General features: G+C 32.3%; 1 protein-coding gene across 2 annotated transcripts in view; it reads left to right on the top strand.

Moving 5' to 3' along the window:
- The window catches only part of TECRL (trans-2,3-enoyl-CoA reductase like), a 154,548-nt gene that overhangs the window by 30,392 nt on the left and 96,787 nt on the right, over positions 1 to 27,369 (top strand). For both annotated transcript variants that reach the window (XM_051964813.1, XM_051964812.1), the window contains exon 2: positions 16,553 to 16,604. In XM_051964813.1, coding sequence (XP_051820773.1) covers positions 16,553 to 16,604 — 52 coding nt within the window. The remainder of the gene's footprint in view (positions 1 to 16,552; positions 16,605 to 27,369) is intronic.

The raw sequence follows: 27,369 nt of genomic DNA, 5'->3' as shown, positions 1-27,369 counted from the left end.
AATATCTCCTTGTAGGATCAGATCATACTGAACTTTGCTAAATTAGATAATTATTGTCTCTATCAATTCCACTGACTTAGCACCTTGTAAGAAACATATTTGGATAAATAAATGATAGATAGATAGATAAGTAGATAGACAGAAAAATAGATAGATAACAGGTGATTTCTTCCTGATTTCAAATGTAGCCTCAGACATTCACTGGCTGTGCAATCCTGGGGAAGTCAATTAATTGTTTTTCTTAGTTCCTCACTGGTAAAAAATGACATAGAGAAAGAAATGGCAAATCACTACAATATCTCTTCCAAGGGGAAAAAAAAATGAGGTCATCAAGAATAGGACAGAACTGAAAAAAATTCAACCACAATAACAATTAGGTAGTACAGTAAATACCAGTACTTGCCCTACAGTTATGAAAATTTGAATTTAATTATACAAATGAGGTTAATCTATCATACCTTTCTTTTCATCAAAAGTTGAACTTTTAAGAATGGAAGAATAATTCTACCATCTCTCAGTGTAGGAAGTCTCTTGAATCTCTGTTTTCTGAGTCCAATGAAGATAAACCCTACCAAAAATTCTAATGTGATTGTTTTCAAGATTCAGGCAAAGATCTTTGACTCTCCTAGAAACTATACCATTTAGGTTCATTTCTAATCTTTCATAAGAGCTTTTATTGCTGCTATTTCCAGTTGTATTTCAATTGGTGTCAGTGAAACCTTGGAGCTTCAGGACAATAAGATCCTTTGATGGGGGGAAAGGTATCCCAAAACTTATTGGACACATCAATAAAATTATTGCCCCAAGCCTAATTAGCAAGAGAATTTTGTGGATCAGAAGATCGACAGATTATGAATTTGGTGTGTATGTTATATTGGAAATGTCTGTTTTTATGTAAGTCAAGAACTGCTGTGAAAAATATCTCCAAATATTGCCACACTGCTAACCTTACATATAACAGTGAAGTCATCTTGCCAGTTTGACCTTTCAGGTTGATCAGTAGTGACTCTCAGGATGCTAAGAAACTTGCAATGTAAGAATTTTTTGAAACTTCATATTGTAGCAGCAAACTTCAAAGAATTTATGTACATTGGTAATGAAGTTTACCACAGTCTGAATAATGACTTTAAATAGAAATGTGACTACTTAAGTAAAGGATGAAAGTGACTTTGCTTCTAGTATTCTTTAGAATAAAATAGCTCTGGAGTTGCTAAAGAATGCTATTGGTATATACTATATTGATAAGAATATAATTGGCATAGATGTTACTGTCTTGGAATTTACCTGATCATGGAAATGTGACTTGGATTCCAAATCTGCTGATAACCCCAGCATATACATCACATGTGATTCACTTGAGAACCTACATAAAATGTTCATCAAAGATTATCCATAATAAAGATTTCATTCATCAGGATGATTAGCATACTAGCAATTCAAGTGACAGGAAGTTATGATTTCTGATTGTTTTGTTTAGACTGATGATGCTTTCTGGGTATCTGAATTGGATATATCAAGACTGATTTTACTCCACTGATCTGAACCTCTAGACAAATATGATTGGATTCTCAGAATTAAAGAAGTGCTGGAAAATAAAGCTCAACATGCTGGGTGGTACTTCAGAACTGTTCTGACCAAGTAAACTTGTGGTTAGGAGAATCCCAGAACTAACAAGCGCTAATCACTTGATTAAAAGTTGCTTCTATACAAAAATTGTTAGTTTTTTTTTTTTGGTAGGATTCTCTGCAGTTGGACTCTCCTTTTAACTTAACCTCTCTGCTATTCTCTCACTACTTTACTGAAACTATCTCATCAGAGTTTGTTTGGTTGGAATTTTTTTAGAAGAATGTGTTTTATGTTCCTGTAATTGAACTAAAAATGGCCTGTTCTAACTGTTTTCTCATATGTTGAAGGGTGGGGCCATATACTTGTGGTCAAATCGCTGATGAGCTTACAGACCAAAGCTTCTGTGAGGAATAATGTTTCCAATAACTGACTAGAAAAAGAGACACAGAGATAGAGTCAGCAAGTTAGATTTTAGAAGCAGGCAGATTTGAAGGTTTGAAGAATTCCATAGTTACAAAAGTACACAAACATCCTTCAATTCATTAATCAAGAATTTAGCACTTATTGACCATCTAGCTCTGAACAAGATTTTTTTTTTTAAGTAAAGCTTTTTATTTACAAAACACACATGTGGGTAATCCCTCAACATTGACCTCTGTAAAACCCATGTTCCAAATTTTCCCCTCCTTCCAACCACCTCCTCCCCCAGATGGCAGGCAATCCAATACATGTCAAACATGACAAACATGTATGTCAAAAATATACATCAAATCCAACACACACATATTTATTCAGTTAGCCTGCTGCAGAAGAAAAATTGGATCAAGAAGAAAAAAAAAACTGAGAAAGAAAACAAAATGCAAGAAACAATAGAAAGAGTGAAGATGCTATGTTGTGCTCCACACTTAGTTCCCACAGTCTTCTCTTCAGGTGTAGATGACTCTTTTCTTCACAAGATTATTGGAACTGATTTGAATCATCTCATTGTTGGAAAGAGCCTAGTGCATCAGCATCGATCATCATAGAATCTTGTTTCTGTATACAATGATCTGGTTCTGTTTATTTCACTTAGCATCAGTTCATGTAAGGTCTCCCCAGGCCTCTTCAAAATCACCCTTTTGATAATATTCCATAGCACAAGAATGTTTTCTACAAGTCAAATAAGCAATTATTTAGATTTTGTTGAAGGGAATCCATTTTCTTCAAAAAAACAAAAAGTCCATTTTATGTTTGTGTATTTATACTTTTAGGGAGTTTTTCCTTAGTTTAAGCCCAAATTTGACTTTCCACAATTTCCAACTACTAGAGGCAAAGTAAATCAATGCATTATGTCTTCACTTGATCTTTAAAAAAAACTTTTGTTAAAGTTCTTTTTTAAAATTATTTTTATTAAATCTTTTTTTATTTCAAAACATATGCAGAGATAACTTTCAACATTCCCTTTGCAAAAAACCTTGTGCAATTCTTCTACAACTATTTCCCCAATTATCATGCTGCACAAGAAAAATCAGTTCAAAAAGAAAAAAAAATGAGAAAGAAAACTAAAAGTAAGCAAACAAGAACAAAAAGTGAAAATACTATGTTTTGATCCACAATCAGGCTCCACAATTCACTCTCTGGATGCTGATGGCTCTCTCCATCAAAAGACCATTGGAACTGGTCTGAATCACCTCACTGTTGAAAAGAGCCATGTACACCAGAATTAATCATTGTATAATCTCACTGTTGCTGTGTACACTCTTCTGTTTCTTTTCACTTTATTTAGCTTTACTTCAATTAAGTCTCTCCAGAGTCTCTGAAATCATCTTGTTGATGATTTCTTATAGAACAATAATTTCATGACATTCTTAAACCATAACTTATTCAGCCATTCTCCAACTGATGGGAATCCATTCAGCTTCTAGTTCCTTGCCTCCTAAAAAAAGGGCTGCTACAAATATTTTTGCATATGTAGATCCTCCTCCTTTTTTTTTTTTTTTTTTTTTTTAACAATCTCTTTGGGAAACAGGCCCAGTAGAGACACTACTGGATCAAAGTGTATGCAAAGGTAGAAAGTTCTTTGGGTATAGTATATTGCTTTCCAAAATGGTTAGATCAGTTCACAACATCACATGTATTAGTGTCCCAGTTTTCCCACATTTCCTCCAACATTCATCATTAACTTTTTCTGTTATCTTAACCAATTTGAGAGGTGTATAGTAGTAATTCAGGGTTGTCTTAATATGCATTTCTCTGATCAATAATTATTTAGAACATTTTTTCATATGATGAGAAATGGTTTTCATTTCTTCATCTGAAAATTGTTCATATCCTTTGGCCATTTTTCAATTGAGGAATGGCTTGAATTCTTATATATTTAAGTTAATTCTCTATATATTTTAGAAATGAGGCCTTTATGAGAATTCCTGGATATAAAACTATTTTGCCCAGTTTATTGCTTCCCTTCTAATTTTGTTTGCATTAGTTTAGTTTGTACAAAACATTTATAACATTATATAATCAAAATTATTCATTTTTCATTCCATAATGTACTCTATTTCTTTTTTGAAATCAATTTCTTTCCTTCATAGATCTGAGAGGTAGACTATCTTTTGTTCTTCTAATTTGCTTATAGTATCACTCTTTATGTCTAAATCACAAACCAATTTTAATTTTATCTTTGTATAGGGTATTAGATATGGATCAATGCCTAGTTTCTGCCATGATAATTTCCAAGTTTTCCAAAAATTTTGTCAAATAATGAGTTCTTATCACAGAAGCTGACATCTTTGAGTTTATCAAACACTAGATTACTAGTCATTGATTATTGTATTTTGTGAACATAATCTATTCCATTAATCAACTAGTCTATTTCTGATGGGCTTTGTTATTGTTTTTTTCTATAAAGTAAGTTCTATAAAATATGTTCTGGGTTGTTTGGTATGGCACTGAATAAATTGATTAATTTATATTGCCATTTTTATTATATTAGCTTGGCCTCTCCTTGAGCATTTGACTTTTTTTGCAGTTGAGTAGATCTGAATTATTTGTGTGAAAAATGTTTTGTAATTATATTCATATAGTTTCTGATTTTATCTTGGCAGGTAGACTCACAAATATTTTATATTATCTACAGTAATTTTAAATGGAATTTCACTTTGTATCTCTTGCTGCTAGAATTCCTTGCTAACACATATGAATGCTGATGATTTCTGTGGATTTATTTTTTTATCCTGCCACTTTGCTAAATTGTGAATTGTTTTTAGTAGGTTTTTAGTTGATTCTCTGGATACTCTAAGTGTATCAATATATCAGCTACAGAGAGGGATTATTTGGTTTCCTCATTACCTGTTCCAATTCCTCTCATTTCTTTTGCTTCCCTTATGGTTAAAGCTGACGTTTTTAATATAATAATGAATAGTAATGGTAATAGTGAGCAACCTTGTATAAAAGGAATTTGGTAGGACTCATTCATTCCTTATTTTTCAAAATAGTTTGCATAGTACTGGAATTATTCACATATACATCTATTTGGCCCTTTTTTCTTAAAATTTTTTTTCTTAAAAATTAGATTAATTGATTGTTCATTTTTTCCCCTAAAATGGGACTGTTTAAATAATTGTATCCTCTGTTAATCCAGGCAATACATTTTATAAGTATTCATCAATTTCACTTAGATTATCAGATTTATTGACATATAATTGAGTAAAGTAGCTCCTAATTATTGCTTTATTTTCCTCTTCATTGGTGACAAGTTCATTTTTTTTCATTTTTGATAGTAACAATTTGATTTTCTTCTTTCCTTTTTCTAATCAAATTATACTCCTTATATAAATGGCAATGGCTCTACTTTATTCCCATTACATATGATGTTTGCTGATTGTTTTTAAATACATGATACAGATCATGTTAAGGGAAAAAAAAATTAAGAATTGGCTTTATGAAAAAAATCAACAAATGATAAAATTTTTGTTAATTTGATTAGAAAAAGGAAAGAAGAAAATCAAATTGTTACTATCAAAAATGAAAAAAATGAACTTGTCACTAATGAAGAGGAAAACAAAGCAATAATTAGGAGCTACTTTACTCAATTATATGTCAATAAATCTGATAATCTAAGTGAAATTGATGAATACTTATAAAATGTATTGCCTGGATTAACAGAGGATACAATTATTTAAACAGTCCCATTTTAGGGGAAAAAAATGAACAATCAATTAATCTAATTTTTAAGAAAAAAATTTTAAGAAAAAAGGGCCAAATAGATGTATATGTGAATAATTCCAGTACTATGCAAACTATTTTGAAAAATAAGGAATGAATGAGTCCTACCAAATTCCTTTTATGACAGATATGGTATTATCCTTACAATAACTTGCTGTAATCTATTTGCTAATATTTTATTTACGATTTTTGCATCAATATTCATTAGTGAAATTGGAACTGAAATTTCTTTCTCTGTTTTGATCTTACCTGGTTTTGCTATCAGCACCATATCTGTGTCATAAATTTTGTAGGACTCATTTCCCTCTTTTTTCAAATAGTTTGCATAACATTGGAATTAATTATTCTTTAAATGTTCAGTAGAATTCATATGTAAATCCTGATTGTGGCTCCTTGATATTTGATTTTTTTTTTTTGTCTAGTTACAATATTTTCTCCTTGGTCTAATAATTCTGAAATTTAACTTCAATATTCCTTGGAGTTTTCATTTTGGAATCTTTTTCAGGAGGTAATTGGTGAATTCTTTCAATATTTATTTTCCCTCTCATTCTAGGACATCAGGACAGTTTTCTTTGATGATTTCCTGGAAGATAATGTATAAATTCTTTTTTTTTTATCATGGCTTTCATAAAATCCAATAATTTTTAGATTGTCTCTCCTAGATCTATTTTCCAGGTCAGTTCTTTTTCCTCCCACTGAGGTATTTTACATTTTCTTCTGCTATTTCATTTGTGTTTTGTATTGTTGGACTGATTCTTAATGTCTCAATGAGTCATTTATGTTCATTTTTTTCAATTGTAATTTTTCTTCAGTTAGCTTTTTAATCTCCTTTTGGATTTTGCCAATTGAACTATTAAATGAGCTATTTTATTCATTTTTTTTTTCATTTCACAAATTCTGTTTTTTAATGAATTGATTTCTTTTTCCATTTTGATATATTTATTTTGTAAAAATTAATATGCTTTTTCCGTTTCAGTAAATCTATTTTGTAGAGAATTATATGTTTTTTTTTTTAAATTTCTGTAATTTTAAAGGGGTTTTATTCAGATAATTTCTTTATTTTCTTTTCCAAACTTTCCTGCAAAGTTCTCATTTCCTTTTCCCATTTGTCTTCTAACTCTCTTTTATGTTTCTTTTTGAATTCTTCCAATAATGCCTTGTGAGATAGAGTCCAACTCATATCATCTTTTGGGACTTCATCTGGAGATGATTTGCCTTTAGTGTCCTCAGGAATTGAGATCTGTTCTTCTGTCTCCATGAAAGCTATTTATGGTCAGAGTTCTTTTTGCTTTTATGCTCATTTTAAAGGTTGAGGTCTGCTCTTAATGCAAAGGGGAACTTGTCCTAAGCTTGTATAGTTGACAGTGATTTCATGCTGTCCTATGTCCAATGCTACTGACTTCCTTCCCATTCTGGGTGGACGTGTCCAAATCCCAAGTTATCCTGAGGTTCAGAGGCTCACCATTTGCCTTTTGTAGTTGTGTTGAATGTTTCACAGCTATTCTGCTGATCCACTGGCATCTGAACCAGGACAGAGTAGCTAATACTGCTGTATTTTGACTAAGAGTCTCCCAGTAGATACCCCTAATGCCAAACACTACATCAACCTGGGTCCCTGCACTAAATCTACCCTTGGCCACCTCCCCCATACCCTCTTTGATTTAAACAGATCTTTATTAATGTTCCTCCAAAATATTTTCTGCTGTAAATTTGTTGCATTCCAAATATTTGCGTGTTCTGTCACTCCAAAATCAGTTCAGAACCTCAATCTGTTCTTGATCTGGGGGATGCCAGAAATAGCTCAGATAAAATCTGTCCTCTCTGTCAAGTTGGTTCTGCCCCACCAAAAGTTCTTCAAATACTTGATTTTATCATTCCCTGGTCCATCCTGTGTTTTGTTTTTTCTTATCTAAGGCAAATATACCTAATGACTTCAGAAGCATCAAACTTATCACTGTAGAGAGATTAAAAAGTCCCCATTTTGTCTGGAACCAGAATGAAATGTAATTGGGAAAATTTAACAATGGTACAAATAAAATGCAGACAATGTTAATTTGGGATTTTCTTAAGTCAATATGCTATCTTCAGGTACAAATGTCTACTTTTTTCACTAATGGCTTAAACAATATCTTTTCTAGCATAATTCTGGGTAATTTGTTATTTTCTGCTAAATAATCCGTCATGATTTCTTTTTTAAAATTTAATTTAATTTAATTTATTTTAATTTATTTTTTTAATAGCTTTTTATTTACAAGTTATATGCATGGGTAATTTTACAGCATTAACAATTGCCAAACCTTTTGTTCCAATTTTTCCCCTCCTTCCCTCCACCCCCTCCCCTAGATGGCAGGATGACCAGTAGATGTTAAATATATTAAAGTATAAATTAAATATAAAATAAGTATGCATGACCAAACTGTTATTTTGCTGTACAAAAAGAATCAGACTCTGAAATATTGTACAATTAGCCTGTGAAGGAAATGAAAATGCAGGCAGGAAAAAATATAGGGATTGGGAATTCAATGTAATGATTCTTAGTCATCTCCCAGAGTTCTTTTGCTGGGTATAGCTGGTTCAGTTCATTACTGCTCCATTGGAACTGATTTGGTTCATTTCATTTCTGAAGATTGCCAGGTCCATCAGAATTGATCTCATATAGTATTGTTGTTGAAGTATATAATGATCTTCTGGCCCTGCTCATTTCACTCAGCATCAGTTTGTGTAAGTCTCTCCAAGCCTTTCTGAAATCATCCTGTTGGTCATTTCTTACCGAACAATAATATTCCATAATATTCATATACCACAATTCATTCAGCCATTCTCCAACTGATGGGCATCTACTCAGTTTCCAGTTTCTGGCCACTACAAAGAGGGCTGCCACAAACATTCACGCACATACAGGTCCCTTTCCCTTCTTTATGATCTCTTTGGGATATAAGCCCAGTAGTAACACTGCTGGATCAAAGGGTATGCACAATTTGATAACTTTCTGAGCATAGTTCCAAATTGCTCTCCAGAATGGTTAATCCATAATGATTTCAAACTAGACATGAACAAAACCAAAGTATCTTTTTCTCTAAGCCTCTGCTTCTTTCTATCTTCTCTGTTTTTGTCAAAATACCACATTCTTCCAATCACTCAGGTTTCCGAACTTGGTTATTATTGACTTTTTAATCTCTTTCACCACAAAATCTAATATCTATTTACACCTATTTGAAGTTTTTATGGCTAAGTGGGAGTCAAGGGAGAAACACAAATTAGAAACTAAGACAGAAAGCAAGAGTCTAGGGAGATTATATGTGCAAACATAATAAATCAGAAAGCAGGATGTTTGCTGCTCTGTAGATAACTCATAAAAGAATTCATTTGCTGTTCTTTGGATAGAATGCGAGATGTTTATACTTTCTCTGAGGGGATCAAAACTAGTTTCAATAGTGGTAGCTATCTCTGAGACCAATTAAAGTTTACTTCCCAAAGGATCACTATTATGTCCAGCAACCTTAGGCTTCAGAAGTCCTCCTGATTGGAGTTAGAAGAATTGTTTGGTTCCTTGGTGAAAAAGGAATGCACTAGCATATTTAGTGAATCAGTACAGTCATTACAGAATCCAGCTCCATACATGGCTACAATATTTTCCCTACTCTTCTCCATCTTTTGTGCTCCCAACTTCTTTCAAGACTTAGATCAAATCTTAACTCTCTACAGGAATCTTCAATACTATCCCCACTTTGCTCAGCGACTCCCCGTCATCTACTCTATCTTCTATATGCTTTGTTATTTCCATGTTATCTCTCCATTAAAATAAAGAGTTCCTTGGATACAGGGACTTAATGTGCTTCTTTCTTTCTGATTGTCTTCCTTCCTTTTTGCCTATCTTTTTGCCTTTATTTGCATTCTCAGAGTTTAGCACAATGCCCAGAATATAATAAGCACTTATTAAATGCTTTTTGACTAACAATTACATATTTACAAAATGTTTCTTAGATTAAAAGTACAGAGATATTGTCAGTCTGTACTAAAGAAAAGGATTTTATTCAAGAGATTTCTTATTATCAAAGCAATCAAAAATCCAGTTGTAATCCTCTATGAAGCTCTTATTATAAATAGATTAGAGGATTATAAATATTTAGCAAAGACAGAATTTGAACCCTGGTGCTTAGACTACAAAGGCCAAGCTATTTTTGATAAGCATTACTGGAATACCATTACATTAAAAATTTATTAGGATGCTTAAAACTACTGCCCACATTACATCCCATTTAAGGGACAATTTTTGTTTTTTTAGTTAAGTTTTTTGTTAAATTGCTAATTAACTCTGGTTTATTATATAATAGCAATTTCTGCTCAGTTGAACAAAGTCTTATCCAAAGAGATCCTTCTCTCATTTGGAGGTAGCACCTTCCAGCATACTTCTAGTCCCACAGCTGTGAATGTCAAGCACTCTCCAGAGCTGACAGGCAGAGCTAAAAGGAATGATACACTCCAGCTTCAATGAAGTAATAAGCATTGACATGAAGCAAGCATCAGGAAGAAGTGCAGTGAGAATGTTTAAATGTCAAAATTTTAAGTGGCTGACGGGGGGAAAATGATGACCCAAGATCCAGGATTCTTCAGTGAGCTGTAAGTCAATAAATAGTTATAGAACTGCTTCTGTGAATGTCCCAGTGCTAAGTACTGAAAGTAAGGAATATAGAGGTATATTGTATGTGGAAGTGAAATGATAGGGAAACTTACATCGTAGTACACATCTGAGGGTAAAAAAGACCATGCATTGTACTGATCCAAAGTTATTGGAATTAAAAGGGAGAAAGTAATCACTTCTTCCTGGAAGAATCTGAGAATGTTTTATGAAATGGGTGTTATTTGATCTAGACCTGCCATCAGGTCCAAATCAAGCTTTATTGCTCTTCTGGAAGTATGTACTACTGAAGCACTAGAACCAGCCTGCTCTTTTTTTTTTGGAGCTTTTGCCTAATTTTTTCCAGGAACTAGTCATCCATGTCACTTCCTGGCTACCAGTGACAAATCAAGCACTGCTACTCCAATTCTCATTTATATCTTACTTTACCCTATTAAAATGTAAGCTTCTTGAGGTAGTATCTTGTAAGAATCATAACAGAGTTTTATTCTCTCTTTTTACCCCAACTCTCCAATGGTCTAAGAGCTTGTCATTCTAAATAGTTGAAAACCTACTTATTTTGATAATTCCAAACATCATCTATTGATGTTAGATTAGCTATTCAAATTAAGAGTGTGGTATATTTCTCACATATGAACAGGTAGGTGTCACACTAGATAGAATGCTAAACAGAAGGCAAGAAGACTCATCTTCAGAAGTTCAAATCTGGTTTTAGGCACTTATTCACTATGTGACTCTGCCTGGGCAACTTAAGTTAAACCTCTTTGCCTCAGTTTTTCATCTATAAAGTGATCTGAAGAAAGAAATGGAAAAATCTCTCCAGGTCTTAGCCAAGAAAATCCCAAATGTGGCCACTGAGTTGTACACAACAAAAATGATAAACATACACAAAATAGGTATTTGAAATTGGATGACAGATAAATTGGAATCTTTGTTTTCTTGCATTATCATATTTTTTCTAGTTTTATGAAACACTTTGTTTTTGTGTATGGAGCCTGAATGGGAGAAGTGAAGAAGACTATTCAGAAATACTATTAAAATGATGGAAAAATGGATTTTGCTCATCCAACTTTATTTTTAAAACAACATTTATCATTCTTCTCTAACAGTTCAAAAATGGCTAAAAACTGAATTAAAGGGTAAATGGTGAAGGACAGAAAACAGCAGTAATATAAAAATGATATAAAACTAATGACATATTCTACATTTCTTAGTTTAATGTCCATTGTTTTAATTAATCAATAATTCCTGTGATGGCAGAAGGTGTGTATGCATGTGTGTGTGTGTGTGTGTGTGTGTGTGTGTGTGTGTATTACAAATATAATTGAGGAACTGTCAATCTTTATATTTTGATAGCATTTAAAGTTGTAAGTTGCGGATGTGGGGAATTTTCTGATTTAGACACAAAATATCTAGGATTTGCCTGGAGATTATCAAGCCTGTTCACAAGGACTAAGAAATTAGTAATTGTTATTTTTTTCTATTTATTTTTAATACACATTGCTTTATGAATAATGTGGGAAGAAAAAAATCAGAATAAGATTTTGTTCATTTTTTTCTAAAACCAACTCTTGGTTTAATTAATTAGTTCAATAGTTTTACCAGTTTCAGTTTTATTAATCTCTCCTTTGAATTTCGGAATTTCTAACTTGATATTTAACTTTTTTTAAAAAATGCTTTTTAAATTGCATGTCTAATTTATTGATCTATTTCTCTATTTGATTCATGTTGCTATTTAGAAATATAAAATTTCCCCTAAAAACTGCTTTGCAGTAGAATTGTGAAATGATTCAATCATTTTGGAGAGCATTCTGAAACTATGTTCAGAGGGCTATAAACCTGTACATACCTTTGTCCCTATTGGATCTGAATCCAAGAAAATCATAAAAGAGAAAAAAGAACCTACATATGCAAAAATGTTTGTAGCAAACAGAATTGTAGCAACAGAATTGGAAAATGAGTAGATTCCCATCAATTGTGGGATGTTATATAAAAATGATGAAAAAGCTGATTTCAGAAAACCCTAAAAAGATTTACACTAATTTATGTTGAATGAAACAAGCGGAACCAATAATACATAGTACATAATAATAGCAAGAATGTGTGATAAACCAGTAGGAAAGAATTGATTCTTCTCAGTGGTTCAGTGATTCAAGCCAATCCCAATAGACGAGGGAAAGAAAATGCCATTTGCATCCTGAAAAAGAACTAAGGAGAATGAATATCAATTCATACATGCTACATTCACTTCTTTTTTTATGTTTTTTAAAAAATATCTCATGATTTTTTCATTTTGCTCTGATTTTTCTTTTCCAATGTGATTCACAAATAAATTAGTATTAAAAGAAAATAAAAAGAACTGACTTGGCAATGTCCCACAGGTTTTAGTATGTTGTCTCATTGTCATTCTCTTGTATGAAATTATAAATGTTTCTGTGATTTGTTGTTTGACCCATTCATTCTATAGAATAAATTATTTAATTTTCAATTGTATTTTGATATATTTCCCTGGCCCTTTATTGAATATGATTTTTATTTCCTTTTTGTCTGAAAAGGAAGCATTACTATTCCTGCCTTTCTGCATTTAATTGTAAGGTTTTTATGCCCTCATAGATGGTCAGTTTTTGTGTAGATGCCATGTGCCAAGAAAATTTTTCTCCAGAGTTATATCACATGTAGGTTTTCTAGAATTCTATTAATCTCCTTAGTTTCTTTCTTTTTTATTTTGTGGTTAGGTCTGTCTGATTCTGAGAATGAAAGTTTGAAATCCCCTACTATCATAGTTTTGTTGTCTCTTCTTTTAACTGGTTTAATATCTTTTCTAAGAATCAGTGTAAGTCTACTACTTGATGTACATACACTTAATATTGATAGTTACTTCATTTGTTATATTACTCTTTATGAAGGTGCACTTTCCTTCTTTATCTCATTTAATTAAATATATATTTACTTCTGTTTTATCTGAGATCAGAATTGTTACCCCTGCTTTTTTTTTTTTTTTTACTTCAGCTGAAGCATAAAAAATTTTGTTACAGTCTTTTTACTCAGTATGTGTCTCTCTGTCAAATGTGTTTCTTGTAAACAACATATTGTAGGATTCTGTTTTTACTCCACTTTGCTATGAATTTGTGTTTTTTCTGTGAAAGTTCAACCCATTCACATTCACATTTATGATTACCAGCTCTGTACTTCCCTCCATCCTATTTTTTCCAGTTATATGTACTTTTGTTCTCCCTTTCCACCCTTTCCTTTGCATTGTTTTTTTTCCCACCCACTACCCTAAATCCTATCATCCTCTCTCCTTCTTTTAGTAGTGTTTTGTTTTTTAACCCACATCATCAATTACCTTATCTTCTATCAATCCCTTTTCTCCTATCATTTTTTCCAAGTTTTTTTTTTTTTTTTTTGCCTTCCCTTGTATTCAGACCCTGCTATGTCTTTCCTCTTTCTCCTACTAGTTTTTTTAAAGGGATAGATACATTTTTACAACAAACTGAATGATTAGCTTATCCTCTTTTTGAGCCCAAACTGATGAGATCAAGCTTCTTTCCCTCTATTTTATTAAAAGACTTTCCCAAGTTCTTGACATTCTCTTGTTTATGTATTATTTCTTTTCTCATTTTTCTTCTACTACTCTTATTTGCCTTTAAAAGTCTTTTGTGAAAACTTCCAAGGAGCCTATTTGGGATTGAAAGCAATTGGTATTTTCCCTTTATTTTACTTTTATAGTCAAAACTTTGCTCCTGGGGTAAAGGATGCATTGTCCCAGCTTCCTGTGCAGCTCTGAGTCTTGACTTTGAGCACAGGGGCTCCATGTGTTTGCAGGGGGTACCTTAATCTTCTCTTTCCAGTAAACAGCCTGGTTTTCCAGAATCTGCCTTCTCACCTTGGACTGGGGCATACCCTACTGGTTTGTCATGCTGCTGAGCCAGGACAGTAGATCTCAGTTATTGATCTACTGTGATTAAGACCCTCTCACTGGATTGTTATGGGACAGAACTATGAACTTGAAAGAAGGATTCTTACAAGGTGCTGGTTATCTAGTTTAGTATGGTTCAGTATGATTGATTTAATCTTACAATAAATAATGGTTTCCTAGTGATATAATGATTGGTTTAGACTCGGTGTAAAACATATAAGCTAGAAACCTTAGCCAGGATTCATTTGGAGAGATCCAGAGGGGCAGAAGCAGAGAAAACAAAGGACTGGTGGCAGGAGCTTAAGCTCTCAGCACCAAGGAAAGAAATTCAATTTGATCTTCCTGGTGGCCCACCTGGACTGCTGCACTTCCCCCACTAAGACCAAGGCCAGATTGAAAGGCTCTCCAGAAAGCTGCCCAGCATCAGGAAAAGAGATAATAAAGGATTTGGACTTTAACCCCTGGCAGTTCTTGTGGTGATTACTGAACTGAAAAGAAGGCTGCTCCCAGAGACCCGAAGAAAACTGAATCAGAGAACATTACACAGAATCTCCAATATTCTGTCTGAGCTGGTCTTAGCCTTTAACCACGAGAATGACCTTTCTTGAAGTTTTCTTGAATTCTTTCTTGAATTGGAGAGTGGTTTCATTTCATCATATTCTTTTCAGAGCCTTGGTTTCATGTGGATTTTGAGGGAAATTGAGAGAGCTCAAGCAACTTCCTGATTTCACTCCACCATCTTGGCTCCATGAAAATTCCTGATTTATATTTATTGGTGACCTAGAAAGGAAACTTTTTTAGTGAAATCATTCAAATGGAACAGTTTTATTGACTGGTTAGTCTTAAAGTATTAGAATTGTGTACATGAATGAGCACTATTCTTTTTCATTCATAGTTTTTCCTTTCTCTTTGAAAATTTAAAATGAGTTTGGCATCTGATTTCTCTCTCTTTATTAAGATTTGACATTATTTCAATCCCAATTCATAGTAAAAAAATAATCTAGAAATAATAAAAATGTGATCTTGTATAATTCATATTTTTTAAGAAAAAGTTTGAACTAAATGTCATAATCTGCAACTATAGTTTTATATTTGCTATATTCAGACTATTAAGATGTAATGATTTGATATTTACAAATATATTACTTAATGCAAAAACATTTTATGTTTATGAAAATTTTCTTATTCTTACTCATTTATTTTCATAGGAAAAAAATTCTGTTTTAAAGCATTTTGATTGGTCATAGACTTACGAAGTATTAATTCAATGTGATTTTTCTCCAAATATGTCATAATGGGAGTTCATGTTGTTTTTTATCTAATTCATCTCCTCATAACCATTTCATTGCCATTCATCAACTAACACATGTATCCCAGAGAAACAAGGTGAAAACTGCCAAATGAAACATATTTCTCTTGATCTTATTTATTCAATAGAAATGGAATTCAAAAAGAATTATTATAAAGTCTAGTTTAAAATATTTTAGGTAGGTTACAACTCAAATACATGTATTCTATTCTAATATATTCTTTATTTATTTTCTTATTTGTTTTGTATGAAAAAAAATCTTTAATTAAAAAGAAAAGGCATAATGTAAAGTTCAGGAGTAGTTGTGGAAATTAATTTGACTCAATTGTCAATTGAATTATCCTGGTTCCAAGAAACCAAAAGAAAATATTGTATTAATAATAATCTTTCCCTTGAGATATATTCACTTAACAATCTTCCTGAACATCATATAGAATAGAAATAGATTATAATTATGTGGATGAGTTGACCCTAGTAACAAAACAGTTTAAGGGCATAGAGATCCCATTCATCCATACACACTATTTCTATCCTTCAGCACAAATATTTCTGACTTATAACACTGGACCTAATTCTAATCTGTCTTACATATTCTAAAAACAAGCCAAAATGGGAACTTTATAGGAAGAAGACATAAACAGAAATGCATGGAGGGACAGGAATATGGCAAGTAGTCTGAATTAAGTAATCATGAAATCGAAAGAAATGATAAATGATCTTGATTTAGAGAAAAGTATTCCTTTATTCACATCTTTTCCAAAAGCCTTACCCTCCAGACAAAAGTAGTCTGTATGAAACACTGGCATTATCACAAATTTTAAGTAAACAAAAATATTAGTCAGTTTTGTCCAAACTAAGTAAATATCAAAAACATTTAGTAAAAATTCATTTTCTTTTTCTTTTTTTAAACTTTCAGGTGTCTCCAACATCTACACTCCGGGATGTTAAACACAAATTTCACAAAGCATGTGAGTGTTTGCTATTTTTATATTTAGTCATTTGGATCTCTTTTAGTTCTAATCTATATTTGATTGCAAATTTCAAATTTTAAAATTATTATATCTATTTGTCTTCATGATAGTTTGAGAAATTTAAAGGAATGAATATTTGTACATGATGCACTTTGCTGGATTATCCCTACTCTTATAATAAATAGATATTCTGGACATTAATTTAGCTTAAAAACATTTTTCAATTTATATAGAAATATGTTCTTTGACATCTTATTCAATTATATATATATGTGTATGTATGTATATATATATATATGTATATATATATGACAAATATCTAACAATTAAAATGATTTCTGTGTCCTAGGACTTGGTTCAATGCACTCTTATTCTCAATTTTTAAGGTATCCTTAAAAATCCTTAATCTAGGGATTAAGCATGTATTAGGAATCAGGTTCGATTCTGTAGAAACCTGGCCTGATAAGAGAGGTTAGGCTTTCCCTACATTTCCACCCAGATTGGAATCAATCAATATCAGTATGATTTACCTAAAATTTTGGCTGAGAAAAAGGAAAGGGAAAGGAGAATAAACAGTTCTTAACATGCAATATAAATCAAATAAATGATGGATGTTTATTTACTATAGAGAAAAGACATTCTAGTTACAATAAACAATAAACATACAAATGTACAAAAGCAAAACATAACTACATATAAGTAAATATATATATATATATATATATATATATATATATATATATATATATATAAACTATACTTTCTTGTGAGATTAATACTTAAAGTTCTTCAGAATATGAAGCAGCTTGCAGAACTGCTGAATAGTACCAATTCCATTTCATTTTAGTACCAATTTCCCTCATAATCCTTCTGTTCTGTTCTGTTCTGTTCACTCAAGCCAATATTTGGCCTCTTCCTCTGGTTGATACTTGTCTTTTCTAAAGAAGATATTTCCTCTAGTCCCTGTGAGCTTCAACAAAATTTCCCAGGACTTCTGGACCTTTTAGATGCTCAGGTCACTCCACATCAAGATTCATTGATCTTGGAATTGATGTTTTGTGACTGAGGGAAAAAAAAATGGAAAAGATATCACAATCCCAGGGTCAAGCTTAACTTTGAGTCCTTTTTTCATGTTGCTAGTCAGTTGTAGTCACTCTTGGGTGTCAGAAAAGCTACCATTCATTTATTACCCCCTCATAAGAAGTTCAGCAAAAGAAAATTATTTGCCACAGAGCTAAGTAGAAGTAGGAGAGAGCCAAAGATAAAGTCAATTCTTTTGTACATTTCCACTGTATCATCAAAACTTCTGCTCAGTAGCCAATGAGCATCGTCTCAAAACACAAGAATCTTTAAACTCTGAGAGAAAAATTGCTGGAAGTGTCCAGGGACTGTATCATCTCCAATGTATGTTCATTGGCAGGTTCAATCTCAGCTTAAAAATAGATATATTTTAAGGTTCACTTGACTATGTTAGAATACACTTAACTTGGAGTTTTTTGTCATTTTATTTTTTTTTATTTTTATTTTTTTAATAAAATGAACATTTATTAAAATACATGTTTCCATACAACCATTTTGGACATGAGAAACCAAAGCAGTAGGAACTGCAAGATGGGCTTCCTTCATTTGCAATAACCATAAGTAGACTATAGGAAAAATGCACAAGAGCATATTTAATGAACAATATACCAATAGTATGATATTGTACAAATAGTACTATTAGTATCTGACTAGCATATATAATAATGTCCCTTTGGATAACAGGAATGGCTTTCTCCTTCCTGTCCTAATATACAGGACCCTTTCTCCACCTGATAGCTGACAGAAGATAAAAAACAAGGACCAAGTATCCAGAATAAAATGGATAAGAAGCCCATGCTGCTATACACCTATAGGAACAGTCTTTTATAAAGCTAACTCCCCTCCCCCCAAAATACTGTTTTCTTTTTTTCTTCCCCAAATTTACTGGCTTTTCTATTCTCACCACCTAAAAAAGCATTGCACATAATGACTGGCACAATACTAGATGCTTAATAAATGCTTATTAATTAGATAAACAGAGGGCAGTCTCACATATACAAATATTTTAATGTTCTCTAAGGATTTTTTTAACTAATAATAAAAAGTTTGCTGATATATTAGTAAAAAAAAAAAGGGGGGGGGTGGAGGGTGGGAGGGAGGGCTATAAGATCAGTACTGAAACTAAGGAAGCCCATGGCAGTACTAGAAGCTGAGAGAAAAATTGTGGAAGGTTTATCCTCCTTCTTCATCCTTACCACTACCATCACTTGTTGCCTGACTCCATTCTGGATTATTCCTGAATCAAGTAAAAAACAAGTTGAGATATGAATGAGAACAAGTACAGGAATGAAGAGGAAGAGAATGAAGAAAGAAGGAAAGCCCAAAGGCTTCCTTCCATGGAGTCATTCCACAGGATGATCAGTAAGAAGTCCCTAAGATAGGTTTCCCTGTTCTGTATTACTTAAGATGGAGCTGACTGTAATGAACATTGCCAAACTGAATTCTCAACAGTGTCAGTATGTTTGCTCCGTAGCACTTCTACAAACCCATCACCAAACCAGCAAGTAATATGTGCTGTGTCCAATGAAAAGTAGAAAAGACGGTCCTGGCAATGTTTCCTTCGATACACAGACCGGGGATCAGCAGCTAATACAGCAGTAATAGCACACTTTGCCTCTTTCACTGATCGAAAATATTTAAATGAAGTTATATTGACATCTTTTTCATCTTCTGAATTAAATCGTTCAAGATCCATTTCTGCATGAGGTGTAAATCGGACATCTAAAGTAGTCACAGGAGAATCTTTCACCCAGGATGGAACAAAAGTGGTAGAGGCTGAAATACCCAGGCTGGAAGGGTGACGAGTCCCTGAGCTATTTTCTTTTGTGGCTGCATCTTCTTCCACTATACTTAACCTACTGTCTATACCTTCCTTTGGTGGTGCAAGTCAATTTGTCCTTCATCTTTATTCTGATTTGTTTTTCTTTCTAAAATACAATCCACTCTAGAGCTCTTGCACTTATTTAATGGCTGTTTCACTTCTGTTGAGTCTTTATCTTTCAAATATTTTTCTTCTTCTGTTTGGTCTTCAGGGTTTTTTCCCTCTGAACTATGGTACTGAGGTCTGAAATCCTCTATTTTTTGCGGTTGCTCATTATTACCCACTTTGTTGATCGAGTGAGAAAAATCTTTCTGTTTTGGTTCCCTTTCTTGTAACTTGAGCTCATATAAAGGTTCAATCAGATCATGCGGTGAATCATAGTCAGCTATATACGGTTTTATGTCCAGAACAGGTGTACCATTTATCATGTCAATTCCAGAGAGATATATAGCTCCCCCAAACATGTGAAAACTGCTCTCAGCCCATTACGGAATGTTCAGGATTGTTAAAGACACTTTTTCTTATCCTCAAACAAGCCCGTGATAAATTGCAAATTGTTGGTTGCCTTGGTGTCCCATTCTTAGCTGAGAAACATGACTCTATGTAACCAATTGGTTAAGTTAAAATGTTACCTGGTGTGGGTCCCTCGCAGCTAACAGAGCCGACAATCCCTGACCCCAGTGGCGCACCGTTTTTTGTCATTTTAAAAATAGTTATTATTTTATATGCAGTTATATAAAAATTATCCTATTTAGTGATTCAAGTATAATGCAAAGATATCTATGTCTTTTTTTAGCATTTTATTTTTGTTGCATGAGACTGATAGTTGGAAATACATTTTTGAAAATGACATTAAACTTTAAGCAATTTGAAAATGATCTACATTAAATAAGATAAATTAATATTAGCAATAATATTAATTAAATGATAATATTAACTAAATACTTCAATATAATTGAAAGGTCCTTTGATTTACAAGAAAATTTGAGTTTATAAACTTGGTTCTGCCATTTGCTTACTTACTTACTTACTACTCTAAGTATTACTTACTATTCCAAATACAAATTTATCATCGTATAATGCTACTTAACCTCAACATTTTGATGTTGTTCAATAATTTTTCATTTCTGTCTGACTCTTCATAATGGAATTTTCTTAGGAAAAATTCTGGAACAATTTGTCATTTCCATTTCCTCCTTTCCCCTCTCTATATCTATTTTTTCACCTTTAATTTGATTTTCTGACTTTTGCCTTAATCTATTAATTATCAATAAATGTGTATTAAGCAACTACTATAGGAAAAACAAAACTCCATTTTTTTTCTAATATAATGTCTGTAAACTTACATAGATGAAAGATTATCCACTGTGGAAATTTATGCAGTGCCAAATGTTGTATAGAAAGCATAATATCTGTTTGAAAGTCAAAGTTTAAAGCGAGAAGGAAGAAAGATTGTCATGATACTAAAGTCTAAAATTTAAGAAAGAAAGCAATTCCAATAGCATTAATAAGAATTGTAAGCAAACAGGTAGAAAAATTTTGTTTTACTTATTGCAATGTTTAGGATGTACTACTAATGCAAATATATACAGTTATGTATATACACATACATATATATGTATATACACATATATAGACACACATATATAAATGTATGAATACACACACAATAAATTTCTCTGAACATATATGTATATACACATACCCATACCCACACCCTTATATACACACAACATACACATTTATAAATATACTATATATCCCTTTCATAATCTCTCTTTTTGTCTCTCTATAACACAATGTGTTACAAACCAAAGGATATCATATTTTATATTTGAGATAGTAGCTCTTGAAACATGTCATGTCAACTGACACATGTACCTGTATGTATTATTTATGTATGTGTTTAAAAGTGTATAGGAAAATGCATATCCATAATTAGATTTCTTTCTTTCTCCATCAGATATGATTACAACATGACAAATGTACTTTTTAATTTTTACACTTTCCAATTTTATCCCGGATCATTTGTTAAAACACACACACACCACACCACACACCCATATATATTCACATGCACATATACACAATGGTTTTTGTCCTTTAATCATCATGCTCAAAATGGCAAAATGATTTTCACTTTATTAAAAAAAAACTACTTGGTTATCTGCAGGAGATGGAAAGAAAAGGATGAAATTGAATAAAATTATGAAGAATAACTATTCAAATTTATCTTGGCTTTTAAGATGTTCAAGGTACTTCCTCACAATAGCTTCATTAGATAGTGGATACAGGTATTACCATCTCCTTTTTAGAGACCAAAGTTTCAGAGAGATAACGTAATTTACCCGTATTCATGTAGCTTTCTAGGAAGTTATGATAAAGTTTGAAGCTAGATTTTCTGACCTCAGTTTTAGCACTTTGACTACACCAATATACTGAGAGACAAGCATTAATGACAGGCATAAATTATATGATAAGATATGAAAAGTTTAAAAGAAAAAAAAAGCTTTGAGATTATATTTTGAAAACATAGATATTCTAGGATATTAGAATAATTGATTAGAAGATTCTGCAGTAATTATTATAGGCTAGGTATTATTATTCAAAGACTCTATGTATTGTATTATGGAGCTCAGATTAAAGCAAGCATAATTTTTGGACATAATCTTTTATATTCTGCTACATTGTACTGTGTTTACCATAATTATTTTTATTTCTCCTTTTCTCTGGATCTAAACTTTCTTTCATTTGACAATTTTTGATGGACCTGAGGATACCCCCATTCAATAATCATTTTTCATTGTATGTTTTAGAGAGTTACCTATGGCTCAGAGATGTTAAGAGACTTGTAAAGATCAGATATCTGAGGTGATACTTGAACCCAGTAGTTGCTGTCTTCAAGGCCAGTTAATCCATGCTACATCTAAACCATTCATTCTGGGGCTCAAATTTTCCTTCTGGTGCTTATTACCTCTATGACTTAGGCAAATTAACTTTGCTAGATCTTGATTTCCATATTTTTAAAATATTAGTCTTGTAATCCATTACTTTTAAGGTCCTCTCTAGCAAGCTCACATTTTATGAGCCTGGGAGAAGTCATTTAACCCCTCCTTGTCCAAATTTTACAACTCAAAGTGAGGGACTTTTATTGGTCTGTGAGGTACCTTTCAAACACAATAAAAGTATGTTTCCCCAAATATGTATATATGTGTGTATACACATGCATACATCTTTAAGTATGTGTCTATCTGTATATATACATATACATATATTATATATTCCTATTTATATAATATACAGATGCACATATATACATATATTACATAATTATATAATGCATGCATACATATACATTCACATATATAAGTATATGTATTTATATGCACATATTCATTTCCTCTCTTCTTTGATGTCTTATCTACTAATTTTCATTTCTTGTTTTCTTCTCTTTTTTATGGTTCATTGAGTTAGTTTTTATTTTTCTCCCTTCTGTTCCAGATGAACTTTTTATTTTAATTTCCTATATATAACACATTTTTTTGTTGTTTTGTCAACACCTTTCTCTCACTTAGGTACTTTTAAGAGTGAAACAAAAAATTTGATTGGGGGAGCTGCAACATGGAGTGCAGTGCACACATACACACACACACACACACACACACACACACACACACACACAAAACATGGACTTTTTTGTTGCTGGGGGCCAAGAGAAAACAAAATTTAAATTGGATAAACCAGATAATTGAAAGTTCATAATCCATTTTTCTTCTTTTTTTCCCTCATGTAAGACATGTAAAATCCAATCTTCTGTATATTCTGTTCCCAAGACAGACACTTTTGCTTGTCTTCATCCATTTGTCATTAGTCTCTCTCCTCTGTCTGGATGCTGTCTGGAGAGTCCTGTTCTGGGATCTTTGTACAGCATTCTGACATTACTGGCATCTCTTCATTTCCATACCCCCTTTGCATCCTTTCTCCCTCAAGAGATTTCAATGAAGAAAGAAACAACATTTTCTAAATTGACAGGTAAAGACGGAAATAAGAAATGAATGAAATAAAACCAGGTATCACAATTATTAAATTGCTTGATATTTTCCCAGAGTCTCGGGAGGTTCTCAAAACCAAGAGTTGATATTATTTACTCTAGGTATAATACTTTCATTTTTTTGTAAGATTCAGAATTGCCTTAAATCTTCTCTAATTCCACATTTATTTAATTTTATACTTCTGATTTCTGGAGATTTGAGCTATTGGATTTAGGATTTTAATTACATTTTTATCAGATGGAATAAAGTCTCAGTGTGCCATCAAGTAACTATCTGTTCAGTCTGCCAACAAAGGGACAGATTTTGGAATTCATTGTTGCATTAATCAATAATCAAAAGGTTTATAGAAGTAATAAAACAGCAATTTTACCTGGAAAAACTAGTGTATAAATTTCAAGATTATTTTAATAGTTGCTTTAGAAGTAAAAAATTATGGAATATAAAAGGTTTAAAGAACATCTTTGAAAATGCAGTCCAATATTTAATTTGACTTCTGAGACCAAGAAAAGTTCTGTTGCTTTTATTGATATTTCCTTTTCCCCCTAATAGGGTGAATGATATTATCCTTTTGGGAATTCAGTTTAAAAAAAGAAAAGAATAATAATATGAAAGAATTTGATAAAAATTTAACTGGTCTTTTGAACAGAAAATGAGTTAGATGAAAACAATAGAGGAAAATTAGAATGAACATTAGAATTATTTAGTGGAAGACTATTTTCCCCGTATTTATTAAAAAGCTAGTGTCAAAAGGATTGGTCAAGTTTATATATATATATATATATATATATATATATATATATGTCTATGCCTATGTCTATATATATTTGTATATGTCTATGTGTATATATGTCTATGTCTATGCATATATACATTTATATATGTCTATGTGTATATATATATATACACACACACACATATGTGTGTGTGTGTGCGTGTGCATGTATATGTATATATAAATCTTATGATCCTGAAAGCTTTCACTATTATGAAACTATGAAGGCATTAAGTGAATGTAGGTTAAAGGCCAGGACTCTGGTGAAAGGCAAAAATAATGTGGAAATAAAAGGTGTTCTCAACCCCATTAAATGAAATCTGTTTTTTCTAGAAATGATTTTTAGAAAACCAATGTTAAGGATCTGAAGTCCACTACAATTCCAATATCATACCAAATAAGAATTACTTAGAGTTAAGCTCAGTATGTATTGAAATAGGATTTGAAATCAGGTCTTCCTGACTCTGAGATTAACTTTATACATTATGTAATGCTGTTTCTGAGAGAATTTACCACCATATATGTTTGACAACAAAATAAAGGTTACTATCCATGAAAGAGATATGCTAACTGTGACGAAGTGGCCCAGGTCCAATTTCTTTTCCTGAATCCAGTAAATGTCATAGCATATGATATGGCTCAGTTTGATAAAGACTACAGAATGATCAAGTTGATCAAATTTACAACCTTATGAGCTAGGTGCTATTATTGTTATTTCTATTTTACAAATGGCAAAACTTCAACTGAGTAAGGTTAAGTTGCATGCTCGGGGGGGGGGGGGCGCAGTTATTAAATGTCAGAAGTAGGATTTGACCTCAAATATTATCTAATTACTAGTCTCATGCTTTATCTATTATTCTACCTACTTTTCCTCTAAGACAAAATTTTGTGAAGAATTTGAAGACTTCTGCAGCTTGAAGTATGGAGAAATTATTTTATTATTTCCAAATTGGGAAAATTGACTTTTGTCTTTGTCATCAACGGTATGATGAAACCCTAAGAAATTTCTTGCAATGTGTCTCTTCTATCAAACATGCTGTAGAATTAACTGGTCATGATGGAAGTGACAGGGATATTTCAGAGCCAGAATATTTTCACTGGGTATCCACACACCATCTACCCATACAGTATTTGAAAGGTATTTTTATAGTTATTCCCCACTCAGCCCAAATACAATAATAAATATCCATTCAGATTTAGTTTTGTGAAGATGCTAGCCTCTCTAAACTGATTTAATATATCCTAAATTTAGGGCAATGGCTTTGAGTATTATTGTTTCTAATGGACTTACTCATGCTGCTGATTTTATTCAATTTGTTCTCTACATTTTGTTTCAAGAACACTGGTTCATTTTTCATTACATAGCCTGGTTATCAGTTATTTCATGTTTGGTCAACATTTGAAAATCAGAAATGCAAAATCAAATGTATTTTTCTCCTAGCATTGTTCCCAATACAACATGACTGAGAAGGTGGTGAGACAACAGAATATCTCTTCTATTCCACAGCCCTTCTTCAATCAGGGCTTAGTGAATAGCACAGATTCATCTTCATACTTACTTTCTTGAGCATTCACTCTTTCCCCCACCATATTTCCCCTCAAATCCTCAGTAAAATACTTTCTGAATTCTCTCCTCATAGACTCCCTCACATTCTTCTTTCAGATTGCTATCATAAAAACTCTTTCCATGGCATATTCTCAGACTGCACCAAATTACAAAATTCCAAGCACTTAATACCCACTGTTCCTCAACTTCATACTGAACTGTAACTTACTCTGTTTTATTCTATCTGTCCTCCTTGCTTTGCCACACTTGGAAAGATCTCTATCATTAACTCTAATTCTAGTTTCAAGCTTACATCTGACTCACTAAAAAGTATCAAACATTGTCTACCCAAGTAGTTTTGAGATATAGCTATTTTATCCATGCCCCTAATGTAAAAGATCATAGGAGCAGAGATTCAGGGTTGGAGGGAATCTTGGGAATTATTGAGTCTAAACCTATTGCTTCATAAATGAGATAACTGAGGTATAAGCAACCTAAGTTATTTAACCAAATTCAAACAGGTAAGAGATAAAAGACCTGCTGAATTCAAATCCAGCTCTGTCTCTTCTGCTGGGCTTTCTAAATATGGCTGCATTTACATTCTGATAATCATGATATAGCTTAAAAACTGTATTTATGTATTTTTTTTCTTTTTAAAAGAAGTTCTGTCCTGATCTCACAAAACAAATCTTTAGTCCCTACTGGTAGGGAGGCTGTGATTGGTGAGTCTTCTTGAATTTAGAAATTGTATAGAACAGTTGGGCTAAAACCAATAAAGAATCCATTGGGTTCATGATTTAAACATAAAGAGTAATATTATAAGCAAATTAGGAGAACAGGAGATACTATAAACAAATCAGGAAGCAGAAAACTGCAGGAAAATTTTTACATCAAGGCTTCTGATATAGTCTTCATTTCTAAAATATATATAGAGAAGTGACTTAAATTTATAAGAAGGCAAGCCAGTATCCTATTAATAAATGATCTAATCATATAAGAGACAATTTTCAAATGAATAAATTAAAGCCATTTCTAGTTCCATGAAAAAAATGTTCTATTACTATCAATAAGAGAAATTCAAATTAAGACAGCTCTGAGGTACCACTACACATCTCTCAGCTTGGATAAGATGACAGGAAAAATAATGATAAATAATGGAGGAGATGTAGAAAAAGCTGGACACTAAAACATTGTTCCTGGAGTTATTAACAGATCCAAGCGTTCTGGAGAGAAGTTTGGAACTATGGCCAAAGGGCTATCAAACTGTGCATATCCTTTGATACAGCAGTGTCTCTACTGAGCCTGTTCCCTAAAAAAGTCATAAAAAAGGGAAAGGGACCCACACATGAAAATATCTTTATAGCACCCCTTTTTGTAGTGGCAAGGAACTAAAAACTGAATGGATACTCATCAGTTGGGGAATGACTGAATAAGTTATGGCATATGAATGTGATGTAATATTATTCTATAAAAATGATTAACAAGTTGAT

This window comes from Antechinus flavipes, chromosome 6 (assembly GCF_016432865.1).
Source record: "Antechinus flavipes isolate AdamAnt ecotype Samford, QLD, Australia chromosome 6, AdamAnt_v2, whole genome shotgun sequence".
Classification (NCBI taxonomy): domain Eukaryota; kingdom Metazoa; phylum Chordata; class Mammalia; order Dasyuromorphia; family Dasyuridae; genus Antechinus; species Antechinus flavipes.
Note: the sequence above shows the minus strand (reverse complement) of the source record. Positions and strands in the feature narration are given on the sequence as shown.